This window comes from Pteronotus mesoamericanus, unplaced genomic scaffold, assembly GCF_021234165.1.
Source record: "Pteronotus mesoamericanus isolate MK-2021 breed Mesoamerican mustached bat unplaced genomic scaffold, CSHL_Meso_final contig_221, whole genome shotgun sequence".
Taxonomy (NCBI): domain Eukaryota; kingdom Metazoa; phylum Chordata; class Mammalia; order Chiroptera; family Mormoopidae; genus Pteronotus; species Pteronotus mesoamericanus.
The window spans coordinates 15,321,209-15,337,602 of NW_026555092.1; the positions used below are offsets into that span (position 1 = coordinate 15,321,209).

Below are 16,394 nucleotides of genomic sequence, written 5' to 3' on the forward strand. Positions count from 1 at the left end.
GCTTAGATTGCAAAGGATGCACAGATTAGTGATGGTGATTTATATTACTATGAGATCTGTCTGGAAAAAGTCCAGCCATTGTTAATACAATGAGAATGGTTTGCGCGACATCTGTGTAGCCTGGCAGCCAAGGAGAGTGGATTGGAATGTGCATATGTGAGCAATGACAACATCATTGTACTAGTCAGTTGGGGCGGTTGGCGCCGTTGAGTGAGCATGTGTACTGTGTGGCTGTGTATTCAAAATGTCCGAATGAGTGGAGCAACGAATCTGCATTAAATTTTGTATTAAGCATGAACATTCCTCCCCTGAAACTATTTACGTGATTCAGAAGGCCGCAGCTACGGGCAACTGGTGATCGGCAGCTTCATCATGACAGTGTGTCCGCTCATGCATCATATCTCATGCAGAGTTTTTTGGCGAAACATCACATCACCCAGGTTACTCAGCTCCCTACAGCCAGATTTGGCACCCTGTGATTTCTGACTCTCCCCAAAACTAAAGTAACCTTTGAAAGGGAAGAGATTTCAGACCACCTATGAGATTCAGGAAAATAGGACAGGGCAGCCAATAGTGATTGGGAGAAATGTGTGGGGTCCTAAGGTGCCTACTTTGAATGGGACTGAGGCATCGTTGTCCTGTGTACAGTGTTTCTTGTATCCTTTATCTTCTTCAATAAATGCCTTTTTTTCATACTACATGGCTAGATACCTTCTGGACAGGCCTCACATTTCTAACTTACATTCTGCTTCTGGTTCTGTTGATACTCTGGAGAAAACACCCTTGGTCCTGACACAAATTCCATTGTGCTGATGTCAGCATGGGGAAAGACTGAGGTGCTCTCCACCAGCTTATAGGGAGCATCTGCTGACACGGATGAACTGAGGTAGACGACATGGTGGATGTCATACGTTCTGGACAGAACTGTTGGTGAACTCATGTGAGATGTTATCAAAAACTTCCAGGAAAGACTAGGTGAGACATTAACAGGAAAGAGAAGTCCTGTGTTGTTAGGTGGGCACAAGAACAGCCAAGCCATGGTTAATTTCTGTTAAGTCGATTCCTTTTATAACCACAGAGCTGATGGGGTCAGGGGAAATAGAATCAAATATATTCCTTGCAAAGATATTTTCCTAGGCTGTAGTTGTCTTTTTATTCTCTTAACAGTCTTTTGAAGAACACAAGTTTTTAATTTTGGTAAAGTTTAATTTATCAAATTTTTCTTTCATGAATTGTGTTTTTTATGTTATACATAAGAAATCTGCCTAACCCAATACCACAAAGATACTCTCCTATGTTCTCCTCTATAAATTTCATTGTTTAAGGTTTTACATTTAGATGTGTAATCCATTTAGAGTTAATTATATATTTTATAAAGAATGAGGAAAGTTTTTTTTAAATATGAATATCTAAATGTTCCAGCATCATTTGTTGAAATGACTTTCTTGTTGAACTGAGAAGTTGCCTTTGTACCTTGTTGAAAATCAATTAGCCATAGGTATGTGGGTTTATATTTACACTCTATTCTATTCCACTGATTTGTCTACTCTGATACCATTACCACACACTTGTTTTGCTTTTTCAAAAAGAAAATATATTATTAAAGCTATCTTGCACATAGAGATAGAAGTTAGAATAGTGGTTGCCAGGGGCTGTTGGAGGATGGGGAGTTACTGTTAATGGGTTCAATTTCAGTTTTGCAAAATGAAGAGTTCTGTGGAGGGATATTGGTGATGGTAGCACAACAGTGTACAGTTGGCCCTTGAACAACATGGGTTTAAACTGTGTGGTTCCACTTACATGCAGGTTGTTTTCAATGAATAGACAGTTGACTTTCCATATCTCCACATTTTGCGTTTTAGGATTCAGCCAACCTTGGATCAAAAACAGTATTTAAAAAAAAACAACAACAACAAGAGAATCAACAGTATTTTCAATCTGTGGTTGGGAATTCATGGATGGGGAGGACCGACTGTATGCATTATTCTATACCATTTTATATAAAGGACTTGAATAAAGGAGTAGAGCACCCATGCCCTTTGGCATCCAAGTGGGTCCTGGAACCAATCCCTCGCAGATACCAAGGGACAACTCTAGTTACATTTTGGAGAGTCAAAAGTTATAGGTATATTTTTGACTGCATGGGGGTTTGTGCCCCTGACCTCCTTGTTGTTCAGGAGTCAGCTGTAATATAGTTATGGCCCCAGAACTGTACTCTTAAAAATGGTTAAGATGTTATACTTTGCTATGTTTTTTGCTTACATTAAAAAAAACCTATATTGTACAACGTCTAGTTCAAAATAAGTACTCAACTTCAATACACTGATTTAAGAGAGAGAAAAAAAAAAATCAACACCCAGAGAGGTTAACTGGCAAGTGATGGGGATAAAGGTTTGAATCCATAGCCAAAAATCATGTGATTTCACTCTATTACATAGCTGCCTCAGAATTGTAATACTTTTTCCCAGTGTGATAATGCTTGGATTTTAAAATCTCCAGACTTATGAAGTATTTTAGACCATTCTTTTAGTATTACTGACTCTCTAAAGCAAATATGGAGATACTTGAATTTCTCTCCCTTTCTTCCCAGTCTTCCTGTTACACACTCACCCCCTTCTGTTTCTGAAAAATTACTAATCGCACTGGCCAGTGTGACTCATTTGATTGGAGCCTTATCCTGTAAACCAGGAGGTCATGGGTTCGATTTTTGGTCAGGGCACATGCCTAGGTTACAGGCTCAATCCCTGGTCCGGGCGCCTACGGGAGGCAACCAAAGTTTCTCTCTAGCATCGATGTTTTCTCTCTCTCTCTCTCTCTCTCTCCCCCCGCCCCCTCCCCCCCTCCCTCCCTCCCTTCCCTTTCTCTAAAATCAATAAGCATGTTCTTAGGTGAGGATTAAAAAAAAGAAAATTGCTAATCTAAAATCTTGAGACATAACTTGATATTTATTGTGATAAAATATGTGTAATATAAATTTTATACATAAGTGTACAGCTCAGTGGCATTAAGTATATTTTGTTATTCTGTAACTTTCACCACCATTCATCTCCAGAACTTTTTTTAAAAAAATTTTTTAAAGACTTTATTTATTTTTAGAGAGAGGGAAAGAAAGAGAGAAAGGTGGAGAGAGAAACACTGATGTGCAAGAGAAACATCAATTGGCTGCCTCTAGCATGTCCCCGGGCATGTGCTGTAAGCAGGAATCTTAATTGGTGACCTTTCGTTTCGCAGGCCGTCGCTCAGCCCACTGAACCACACCAACCAGAGCCAGGACTTTTTCATCTTCCCGCACTGAAAACTCTGAACCCATTAAATATTAGTTTGCCATTCCTCCCTCTCTCCAGCCTCAGGCAACTACCATTCTAGTTTCTGTCAATGAATTTGACTATGGCACCACGTATAATTGGAAATGTACAGTATTTGTCTTTGTGATTTGCATTCATTTAAAATACTGGCTTTAAGATTCATCCATGTTGTATCGTGTGTTTAAATTTTCTTTGTTTTTAAGACTGGATAATAATCCATTGTGTGTATTTATTACAGCTTGTTTATCCATTCATTTGTTGATGGATTCTTGGGTTGCTTCCATCTTTTGGCTGTCATAAATAATGCTGCTATGGACATGGGTGTATACATATCTCTTCAAGTCTGTGCTTTCTTTTGTGTAATACTGATAGGTAGCTTTTTGACTACATTGATAATATCCTTTTGTGTACAAAAATTTAAAATTTTGAAGCAGGCCAGTTTTTACTTTTGTATATACTTTTGGTATCATATCCAAGAAGTCATTGCCAGTTTCTGTCAAGAATTTCCCCCTATGTTTTGTTGTAGGAATTTTATGATTTTAGCTCTTATATCTATCTTGAGTTAATATTTGTATATAGTTGAATGTAAGGGTCTAATTCATGTTTTTGCATATGGATATCCAATTTTTCCAACACCATTTGTTGAAAAGACTGCCCATCCCTCCCCGCTTATTGAACGGTCTTAGTACCCTTGAGGAAAATCATTTAAATATACATGTGAGGGTTTATTTCTGGGCTCTCTGTTCCATTGGTCTGTATGTCTGTCTTTATATCAGTACACACTGCTTTGATTATTGTAGTTTTATAGTAAAATTTGACATTAGGAAGTGTGAGATCTATAATTTTGTTCTTTTCCAAGATTATTTTGGCAGTTCAGTGTCCCTTGAGATTCCATATCATTTTTGGGATTGATTTTTCTTCTTCTCCAAAAAGAGGTCATTTGGATTTTGATTGCATTGAATCTGTAGCTTGCTTTGGGTAGTACTAACATCTTAACAGTATTAAGTTTTCTAGTCCATGAACATTTCTATGTCATGCCTTTCCATTTATTTATGTTGTCTTTGATTTCTTTCAACAAGGTTTTGTAGTTTGCATTGTGTAAGTCTTTCGCTTTCTTGGTTAAGTTTATACCGAAGTATATTTTTGATATTATTGTAAGTGGTATAGTTAAATCCCTTTTCAGATTGTTCATTGTTAGGGTATAAAAACATAACTGATTTTTGTGTTGATTTGGTATCTTGAAACTGCTGAAATTTGTTCAAATAGTTTTTTTGTTGGAATCTTCAGCATTTTCTGCGTATAAAATCATGTCATCTGCAAGCAGTGATACTTTCATTTCTTTCTAATGTGAGCACAATTTGGATATCTTTTATTTTTTTTTTCTCACCAAATTGCTTTTGCCAGGACTTCTAGTACTATGTTGATTAGAAGTGGTGAAAATGGACATCCTTGTTTCTGCTCTTAAAGGAAAAGCTTTCAGTGTTTCACTATCAAATATGGTATTAGCTGTGGGTTTTCCTCTACAGTTTATGTTATGTTGAGGTATTCTAGTCTTAGTTTGTTGAGTGTTTTTTTTTTTGTTTTTATCCTGAAAGGTGTTGAATTTGTAAATGTCCTTTTCTTGTCATTTGAGGTGATCATGTGAGTTTTTCCCCACCTTCATTCTGTTAATGTGTACATTTCTGTCAACCACAGACTGCACATGAGTGTGGTCCTATAAGATGATAATGGAGCTGAAAAATTCCTATTGCCTAGTAATGTAGCACAGTGCATTACTTACGTATTTGTGGTGATGCAGGTGTAAACAAAATTGTGCAGCCAATCATATAAAAGCATAGCATGTACAATTATGTACACTATATAATAATTGATAATGATAATAAATGACTATGTTACAGGTTTATGTATTTACTGTATTATACTTTCTATAGTTATTTTAGAGTATACTCTTTTTACCTGAAAAAAAATGTTTGCTATAGAACAGTGTGCCATGTTAACACTGGCTGTGGCTTCGTACATCTCGTGTTTATCACATCTCTTGATTTCACCATTTTCCCTTGTGCTTGATTTAATCTGGTGGTGTTTCGTTCATCATGGCCCATAAGTATACAAATTCTACTACCAGTGTTGCCAGTAAGAGGCCTTGTTGAGTGATTGACTTAGAAATGAAATAAAAAGTGATTAAGGACTATTAGGGGGGAAATCAGTGATGGCTGTTGCTCACTAGTCAGACATGTCCTTTTCCACCATAGCTACAATATGATTTTGAAGAACAATAACAAAGGGATGGTCTGCTGATAAAGGATCTATTTCATTAAAGGCAATGAGATTAACAATAATTTGAGAAGGGCCTATGTCAGACATGGAGAAACTTCTAATGACATGGGAAACTTCTAATGACAAGATCAAACACACAAGCGTATTTCTCTCAGCACCATGATGATCATGGTCAAAGGAAAGTTTGTGTGCAATGTTGAAAGAAAAGGCTCTACGTGCCTACAGTGTTGAGTTTACTGTTAGCTCTGGGTGGTTTAAACAGTTCAAAAATAGTTATTCATTACATAATATAGGTGAGAAGTAAGTCTGCGAGTGCTGATATGAAGACAGCTAAAGAATTTTTGGAAACTAAAGAAGCCAATTGTGGAAGAAAATTACTTGACAGAGCAAATATTCAATATGGATAAAACCTTCCTTTTCTGGGAACTGATGCCTGAAAGGACTCTCAGCCATAAGGAAACCAAGTCAATGTCAGGTTTCAAAGCCTTAAGGACAGGATAACCGTTTTGCTTAGGGGCAGTGATGCTGGTCACAATTTGAAACCCTTTGTGATCTGGCACAGTGAAACCCCCAGGGTCCCTAAACATATCAGTACACACACATTGCCAGTGTACTACAGGAACAATAAATCATGGATGACCCTCTTCCAAGATGCCCTTCTGAATTGCTATGCCAGAGATGGAGTTCTGGTTGGAGAATTACATACCTTTCAAGGTTTTGATTATTCTTGATAATGTCCCTGGATATCCTCCTTTTATTGAGAGTCTTCATCCCAATATCAAAGTGGTGTTGCTCCCTCTAAACACCACCTCTTTGATCCAACCAATGGATCAGGGGGTTATAGCAGCTTTTAAGATATACTACCTGAGAAGAACCTTTGCCCAGGCTACTGTACAATCAAGGAAGACATTGAAAAGACACTGATGGAATTGAAGGATTACAGGTACATATGACTTAATCAGGAACATTATTTGGGCTTGGATTAATGTCATCAAGGATTATATAAATGGCATCTGGAAGAAGACACTCAGTTTCATCCATGACTTCAAAGGATTTGCCAAGGCTTATGAGGTTGCAAAAAATCAACAAGGCTGTGGTTGAAATGGCAAATAACTTTTAACTTGGAAGTAGGTAAGGGTGACATTGAGGAGATCCTAGAAGTGGTTCCTGAGAAAATGACTAGTAAGGAGTTGTTGAAACTGGAACACATTGCTGAAGAAGAGACAAAAGAAAAGGAAACTGCAGGAGAAGGAAAAGAAGAACCAAGAAGGAAAAGAAGAACCACCCCCAGGAAAATTCACAGTAAAGAGTTTAGCAGAAGCTTTTGCAGACCTCAGTGAGTTGTTAAAAAGTTAGAAAACATGAAACCCAACACCCGAAGGTTTTCATTAATAGAGAGGAATGTTCATGGTGCATTATCTGCTTACATCCAAATCTGTGATGAAGAAAAACAAACAAAGCAAACCACCATGTTTATATTTTTGAAACCAGTGATATCCTCAAGAAGAACCTCAGGCAGATCTTTCAGAAGGTATTCCAGAAGAAAGCATTATTAACACAGCTCCATGTAGTGTTATTTCCCCTGAAGTCCCTCCAGTGAAACAATTTGTGGAGATGAAAGACAGTGATAATGATGATCCTGACCCTCTGTAGGCCTAGGTAGGTTAATGTGTATGTTTATGTCTTAGTTTTTAACAGCAAAAAAGTGTAAAATGTAAAAAACACATATTTAAAAAAATAAAAAAGTTTATAGAATAAGGATATAAAGATCTTCAAGCACCTTATTTGCTCCTCCTCGAATCTCTGCCTGGTTTGGCCTCCTTGCCTTCATTCCAGCCTCTACCATGTCCACAAGGGTGACCCAGCAGACCTATAATGTATCTGCCTCTGGTCCCCAGGCCTTCAGCAGCTGCTTATACTCAAGTGGGCCCAGCGCCTGCATAGGCTCCTTGGTCCTTTTCCTGATTGGCGGTAGCTACCAGGTTGGCCTGGACTCTAATATGAATCTGACCAGGGGTTACAATGGGGCTAGGAGTATGGGTAGCATTAGAGTTGTCCACAAAGTGAACTAGAGACTGTTGAGCCCCCTGAAGCTGGAGATGGACCCCAACATCCAGGCCCAACAGAAGGAGCAGATCCAGAGCCTCAACAACAAATTTGCTTCCTTCATTGATGAGATGTGGAACCTAGAGAAGCAGAAAAAGATTCTGGAGACCAAGTGGAATGTGCAGCAGTAGAAGATGGCTCGCAGTAACATGTACAACATGTCTGAGAGCTATATCAGCAACCTTCAGTGTCCGCTGGACATGTTGGCCCAGGTGAAACTGAGGTTGGAGGCGGAGTTTGGCAACATGCAGGGGCTGGTGAAGGACTTGAAGAATAGTATGAGGACGAGATCAACAAGTGCTAGAGATGGAGAATGAATTTGTCCTTGTCAAGAAGGATGTGGACGAAGCTTACACGTCCAATGTAGAACTGGTGTTTTGCCTGGAAGGGCTGACCCATGAGATCAACTTCTGCAGGCAGCTGTATGAAGGGGGAGATTCGTGAGCTGCAGTCCTAGATCTCCAGCATTTCCATGTCTATGGACAGTAGTTGCTCCCTGGACCTGGATGGCATCATAGCTGAGGTCAGGGTTCAGCTATGAGGAAATCACCAACTGCAGCCAGGCCAACGCTGAGACCATATACCAGACCAAGTATGAGGAACTGCAGACATTGGCTTGGAAGCAGCGGGATGACCTGCGTCACATGAAAATGGAGATTTCTGAGATGAACTGAAACATCATCTGACTCCAGGCTGAGAGCCTCAAAGACCAGAGGGCTTCCCCAGAGGCTGCCATCACTGATGCAGAGCAGTGTGGGGAGCTAGATGTCAAGGATGCTCAGGCCTAGGTGGCTGAGCTGGAAGCTGCCCTTGGGACATGGTCCAGCAGATACATGAGTACCAGGAGCTTATGAACTTAAAGCTGGTCTTAGATGTGGAGATTGCCACCTACCACAAGCTGCTGGAGGGCGAGGAGAACCAGCTGGAGTCTGGGGTGCAGAACATGAGTATCCGTTACCAAGACTACCAGCGGTTACTCAGATGGGCTGAGCCCAACCTACGAGAACCTCAGCTACGGCCTGGGCTTTCAGGCCAACCTGATCTCTAGTTGGGGCTCTTCAGTCACACCAGCACCGATTCCAGTTCCTCCAAGATAGTGGTAATGAAGAACATTGAGACCTATGATGGGAAGCTGCTATCTGAGTCACCTGATGTCCTCCCCAAGTGAATGACTACTGTGGTCTCTCCTGTCCTCCAGGACTGTGGGAAAGGAACTGTGCAGCTGTGCAGAAGAGTAGTGGGCACAGGAGACCCACCCTGAGGTTCAGCCCCAGTCCTTGGCTCACCCTTGGGGTGGAGGAGTTTACTGCCTGGGGGACTGTCTTTTGCCCATGCCCCCAACTAAAAGACAAATCAATTGTTTTTTTTCCAAAACAGAATCTCAGTTGGCTTTGTCAACCCTGCAGGGAGGGAGGGAAGACACTTTTGTACAGCTCTACAGTTTGTTTGTTTGTTTGTTTGTTAAGCATTATTACAAAAGTTAAAAGGTTAAAAAAAAGTTACTTAAAAAGAAAGTTACAGTAAGCTAAGTTTATTTTATTATCGAAAAAAGCATTTTAAATTAGATTTAGTGTAGCCTAAGTGTACGGTGTTTATGAAGTCTACAGTATATTCTAGGCCATCACATTCACTCATCACTCATTGACTCACCAAGAGCAATTTCCACTCTGAAAGCTCCATTCATGGTAAGTGCCCCATACAGATGTGCCATTTTAAAATCTTTTCTACCATATTTTTACTCTACTTTTCCTATGTTTAGATATATTTAGAAACATAAATACCACTGTGTTACAGTTGCCTACAGTATTCATTACCGTAACATGCTGTACAGGTTTGTAGCCTAGGAGCAGTAGCTGTCACTGAGTGGCACAGGACTATATTACATTGATGTTCATATGCCGAACCATTCTTGCATTCCAGGAATAAATCCCCCACCTGGTCATGGCGTATAATCTGTTTTAATATGCCATGAGATTTGGTTTCCTAGTATTTTGTATTTTGGGGTCTGTAGTTTTCTTTACTGTTGTGTTTGCCTTGCTTTGGTTTCAGAGGAATGCTGGCCTTGTAGAATGAGTTAGGAAGTGTTCCCTCTTTGATTTCTTTAGACAATTAAAGTTTACTGTAGATGCTGTTCTAATCCAGACTTTCTTAATATTACTGATAACTCAGATAAAGATACATGCAGATGCTGTTGGAATTAAAATTTTAGGTTATATCATAAAAGAAACATGAAATATTTCATTCTATTGCAACAGTAATGAAAGGATTGTAATGTTGAATAAAAAAAAATTGTACTTCCCCCATCCATCTGTAATAGTATAATTGTCACAGCTCCTCAATCAGTGACTAATAATAGAAACGTAAATTGGAACAAATTTTTCTGGAACAGAATTTGGCATTATGTAAAGCCATAAAAATTAGGCATTCTTTGACTCAGCAATTTCATTTTTGGGACATTATCATAAGAAAATTATTATGGTTACATGGAAAAAATTGGGTAGAGGGTCCTCTTGACATTACGTATAATAAAGCAAAGTTAGAAACTACAATGTCCAGAAATAGAGAATTGGGTAATAAACTGTGATACACATACAAGGCTGTGTACCATAGAAATACTGATCTTGAAGAACATTTTACAAAACCATGTGGAGTATAATTCCATTAAAATGCTTTTGTTTAAGCCTAAAAGTTTCTCAAACTTAATATTGTCAGTAGTGATATATTTCTGGGTGCTGGTAGTGCAGATTGTTGACATTTTAATTTTTATGTTTTAATCTATCCTTGAAACAATAAATTTATTGTTTTTATGACAACACAGTAAAGGGTGTTTTTAAATATTGAAAATGAAATGAAGCTAGGAAAGTATAGTTAAATTCTATGCAGTACTTAGGCTGGAATCATGGACCAAACCCAGTGAAATTTAATCAGGATGGATGAATAGGAAGGTGGATAAATAAGTCAGTCATATTTCTGAGTTTAAAAAAATCAACTAACTAGACATAGAAAGTGGGAATTGGGGCCTAATAAAAATATATGTAAAAGACTTAAAGGTTTTAATTTACTCTAGCCTTTCTCAGTGTAAGCTGCCAGCTGTTCTCTTCCCTTTCATTCTATTTCATCTCATATCCAGCTTGGTCTCTTCATGGGAAGCCTCTGGTGCTTCCTCACCAGCTGACATTTTAAGTGCTCTCACTGTCTGTGTTCGTAGTCATTTTTTACTTTGTTTAAGTTGTTTTTTACTTGGAATCCTATTCTCCTCATTTGTGCATTTTTCAAAAGTGACCTGTAGTTCAGAAACCTAGCTCAAGTGCTACCTCCTGCTAGAAGTTTATCTATCATAGTGCAATCACATTTTACTCAAATTTATTTAATAAAATACTGAGGAAATAAAGTCAAAACAAGGCTTCTAGCTTTATGTGCAAAATTTGAAATAATGCAAATCCTCTTCTATTAAGAGTCACATAATTTCCTATTGCTGTAGGACATGTAGTTTTAACAGTAAATACCAGATACTTTTTGTTGCTTCTTTGTGAACCATCAGTATTCTAAAGTGTGGGGTGTCAGTCAGAACCATTACTGGAAAATTTTCCCCAGAAGCAGTCGCTTTAAATGGAAATTAGGTGTAAAAACTTACAAAGAAAGCCAAAATGATGACCATGCTACTTCTTCCTGCAAAATATTAAAGTTAATGCACAGTGGGGAAAAAAGCAGAATTTAAAAGCACACTTAAAGTAGTTGTAGAATTGTGCATTCTGAAAAAACACATGAAGCTAGGTGACCTTAGTTCAAATCCTGAACTCAACACTTAACCTACTGGGTGTCATTAGACAAATAACAATATCACTGTGTCTTTGTTTTCTCATTTAAAAAATGTGCTGATGATAAATCACCTGGCTCATAGGGTTGTTTTAAATGTTAGTAGCATGTAGAGCTCTTAGGAAAGTGCCTAACCCATACTATGTGCTCAAAAACATGATTATTCCATAGGGGAATTTAGTCTTGAACTGTTTGAGTTTTAAATTGGAATGCATTCCTTTATGAAATAGGACCGTCCTAAAAGAAATTTTCCTCCTTGATCTTTTCAGAGAATAGTCAGGATACTGCCAACCTCTTTGAAACCATGCAGTGAGGAATGTAGATAGAGTTGGGATAAAGGGAGATATTTTTTCCTTCATTGTAAACATACCATATTTTGCCATGTATAATGCACAGTTTTAGCCCAAATTTTTGAGGGAAAAATAAAGATGGGCATTATACATAGGTATAACAATTACATACCGTAGGTATAATAATGGATATAATAATCCTGTGTATAATGTGCACAGAAATGGGGGTGCATTTTATACATGGGAGCACGTTATACCCAGCAAAATACGGTAATATTGCTTCTTAAAGAAAATCTGGGAAGTTCAGAAGAATATAGACAACAAAAAATTGTTCATAATCCAACTATTGCCCCAGTGCTAATACCATATCAGCATTTTAGTGAGTTCCTTCTGGTCTTTTTTCCCCATGCCTTAATTTTTTAATGTACAAATAGATTGTCATTTAACACATGTACAGAAATGGAGGGTACTTAGCCCAGAGAAGTAACTATTATAGAAGAAGTGTAATTGAAGGATGTTGAGGACCCTCGTCTAGGTCATTGGCTATAGAAGTAAAGCTTAGGAGCAGGAGGCGAAGGAATTTTTGAGATTGAATCACAAACTTTGATGTGGTGGTTTCAAAGATAATCTTTTAGGTTTGCCTCCTGAAAAGAAGAGCATATTTGTCGGGGAATGTGTTTTATTTTGGATATGTTGAGTTTGAGATGGGGCTAGGACACCCAGATGGAAATGTCTAAGGGGGCAGTTGAATGAGGTATATAGCAAGAACTTGAGAGAGAACCTGCTTGTAATATGAATGAGAGCACCCCAGGAAGAATGTTTAAAATTGTTAAAGATGGTGCTTAATTGGGCTAAATTTTATATACTATATATCTGACCTGTTAGTATACTTAGCTTTTTAAGGGTAGGAATACAGTCTCCATCCCCAGTGGCCAGCACAATATTGCCACATAGTAGGTGTTTATGGGATAAATGAGTTTACTGTAACAAAGAGTAGGGTCTATTGATTTGTTCTCTGTAGAATGCGAGTGAACCTGAGGAATTTATATTGATCATTGATTTCCTCTTTCTCTTTCCTCTTTCTCTTTCTCTTTTTGTTGGTGCCTGAAATCTAAATTTCTGAAGTAAAATAAGATACTTCCCATTTTTCTTTTTCATTATGCTAATGAAATAATTCCTTGTTAAAATATTATTTGGACCCTGGCTGGTGCGGCTCAGTGGATTGAGTGCCAGCCTGTGAACTAAAATGTTGCTGGTTCGATCCCCATTCAGGGCACATGCCTAGGATGAGAGCCAGGTCCCCAGTGAGGGGGCGCATGAGAGGCAACCACACATTGATGTTTCCTTCTCTTTCTCCTTCCTTTCCCCTCTATCTAAAAATAAATAAAATCTTTTAAAAAAAGTTATTTGGATGGCTATAATTATTAATCTTTTTTTAAAAATTTCATAAATTTATTAGGGGGGACATTGGTTAATAAAATTACATAGGTTTCAAGTGTACAATTCTGTAATACAATGTCTGTATATTGCATTGTGTGTTCACCACCCAAAGCCAAGTCTTGTGTTTTTAGAAAAGGTGACAGTGGAGATTGTTCCAGTGACTACTCCAGTGCCCAGAGTATGCTCATAGTGAGTGTGTTAAGGAGATCTCACTATTTAATTGGATTAACACATAAAAAAGATTTGGGAATTAAAAAAATAAATCAATATAGGTCAAACTGTAAACATAAATACCCATGAGGTATTGATTCTTTGAAGTTGTGTTACTTGGTATAGTCTTAGTGGAGTGTCTGGGTGTGAAGATAATTAGATTGGTGACAGGTGCATTCTCAATACAAAGATGGAGTGTGGAAAGACCCACCTCATCTGTATGCACTCAGCCCTTTGCAAACTTTAGCTAGCAGTTGGTTAATTTGCATGTGTGGTTTCAACTGTCATGTTGTGTCATGACTCATTCTGAAAGCTCCCCAAGGATAGGCCCCCACGTCTTTCCCCAGCATCCAGCACTGTAGAGTAGGCTCTCAATATTTGTCAAATGAATAAAATGGTGAGTGTATTCAGCAAACATTTTAGTGAGACTTGAGAATGTCCTGTAGGGGTGGAGGAATGTTAGGCCTATAATGATGGATAAAATGTAATATCTCACCTCAATCAACATAAAATCTGGTATTAAATATGAATTTTTAAAGCTCTCTGGTTTTCAGATTAACCAATGCAGACATTAAATAATTTGCTGACCTAAAACAGTATTTCTTCCTAACATACATTTTAATAAGTTTCTTGACAGATTTTTATGAAATCTTACCTATGTAACAGATAAATACATATTCTGTGTTCCTTCTCTACTCATTTAGCTGGGAAGTTTTATGGGGTCAGCTTTATAATCTTGTTATTTTTTTTTCCCTATTTTGTTAAAGTTTGGGATTTTGTTTAATGGGGGCAAATAGAAAAGGAGCTCACTTTTCTAAAGTGACTGGTAAAGAAACAAGATACTTGATTGAATGGGTATACCAACATAACTGGTTTGATCATTCTGGCATACAAAGATTGGGTAATCCAGTGTGTTACTTAAGAGAGCTTTTACTGTATAATGGTTTATCAAAAAATTCTTAGTGTTAGACATGTCATTTATCAAGCCTGATTGTAGCTCCATTTTCCTTTATTTTAAATTTTGTGCCTGTCACATAACCTCTTAAATAAATAGGGTATCCTACTTGGCAATATGACTATTCCCTCATTGTAAACAAGAGACTGATGTTAATATTTGAAAATAAACTTAAATATAAATTGTAACATCAACCTTTTATAAATTAGTATAAATAAATTAAGCCTAATCAGTTCTCTGTGTACAAAAAAGTTAATTTTTTTTTTTTTCTGTAGAACTGAGGGCCATATTCAGGAATAAGTCTTTTTGTAGAAGGTAGGGATCAGTCTTAATTCTTGTGTGCCCAGTGCCTGGCACATAGTCAGTGCTCAATTTAATGTTGTATTAATGAAACTCATTGAATTTTAGAGATGGTAACTCCAGACCTCTAGAGAGTACCACTATAGGCAATTTATGGCTCTACTCGTAGATTATATTTTCATGTCAGAAGAGCAGTTCTAGAAGCCTTTTCTTTAACTCAGCAAAAACAATTCATTAAGTGATGAAACTAGAATCCTTTAAACAAGCCAGATCCTATAAAGGCAAGTAAAAGGTGTGTGTGTCTGTAAGAAAAGAGAACAAAGAGAGTGTGTGTTTCATTGTTTTTATTTTTTAAATAATTAAAACTTTTAATTTTATTTTTTAGACCCTTTTGCAGTATGCAAGCAACAAGAATGCATCAGAACATATGGTGTATCTTCTGGAGGTATATCGACTTGCCATCCAAAGCTTTGCCAGTGCACGCCCATATTTAACTACTGAATGTGAAGATGTCCTATTAGTGCTTGGCAGATTAGTACTGTAAGTTTAAGAACTTAAGTCATTCTTAAAAATGAGTCCTTTGGTTGTAATGTTTGCCTGACTTCTAGCTACTATAGCATCATGTTATTCAAAGCACCACTGGAGTCATACTTTTGCATGAAATTTCCTTTACTCTGAGCCTTCACACTCAGGGTCACAGAAGATAAAAGTATCAGGTTGGCCAAAAAGTTCCTTTGATTTGTTTTCTGTAAGATGGCACTGGTAGTGCTTAGTAGTCTTTAACTTCATTTGAAACAATTTTGTTAGATTGTGTTGTGATAGCTCTCATAGCAGTTTGAAAAAAAAAAACCATCAAAATTGCTGAATTTTTGTGCAGCCATTTTAATATTGAAGATGGAAGAAGATACAGAACATTTTCAGCATGTTATGCTTTTATCATTTCAAGAAAGATAAAAATGCAACTGAAATGCAAAAAAAGGGTTTGTGCAATATATAGAGAAGGTCCTGTGACTGATCGAATGTGTCAAAAGTGGTTTGCGAAGTTTCATAGTACTATTGTTATTTAGGCCAAGTAATTCTTTGCTGTGAGGCTGTCTTAAGCATTGGGAGATGTTTATCAGCACCTCTGGCCTCTACCCACCAGAAGCCATAGTGGTAGATAGCCCACATACTTAGAGTATCCAAATCAATAAAGTTATTGGTGAAAATGCAAAATGTGTCTTTTATTTTACAGAAAAAGCTAAATGGACTTTTTGGCCAATGCAGTACAAGCCAAGCAACGTAATCTAATTTCCTCTAATCTCTTTTCCTACTGAGGCCTAGAATCTAAGAATGATAGATTTTCTCTGTACTCAGGTATAGTTCAATTCAAGTGACAGAGTATCTGGAAAATGTTTTGGTCTTAGAGGAGCACTTTGGGGAAGGGGGAAACATGATGAAATCTGCAGTTATGTTATTGGAACTAGGAATTTTACTAGCAGAAAATACCAGAGTACAGTATAACATTACCACCCTAAGAGCCCCTGATCATTTAGCTGCTGTTTTAATATTTGGCTGCCAGCTAGCAGACAAAATTACACCTCTAATGTAATTTCATCTGCAAACTGAAAAAATACAGCAGCTATTTAGTTTTTTTCTGGAGAATCACCTTGGTTCAGCTTACAGATTGTTTATTGGGAGAACTTCTGGTCTGGG

General features: G+C 37.6%; 1 protein-coding gene and 1 pseudogene across 1 annotated transcript in view; both read left to right on the forward strand.

The window, feature by feature from the left end:
• RLF (RLF zinc finger) overlaps positions 1 to 16,394 on the forward strand; it is a 79,505-nt gene that overhangs the window by 16,232 nt on the left and 46,879 nt on the right. The window contains exon 2 of the mRNA XM_054572041.1: positions 15,085 to 15,239. Coding sequence (XP_054428016.1) covers positions 15,085 to 15,239 — 155 coding nt within the window. The remainder of the gene's footprint in view (positions 1 to 15,084; positions 15,240 to 16,394) is intronic.
• LOC129069345 (keratin, type II cytoskeletal 8-like) lies at positions 7,388 to 8,921 on the forward strand (annotated as a pseudogene).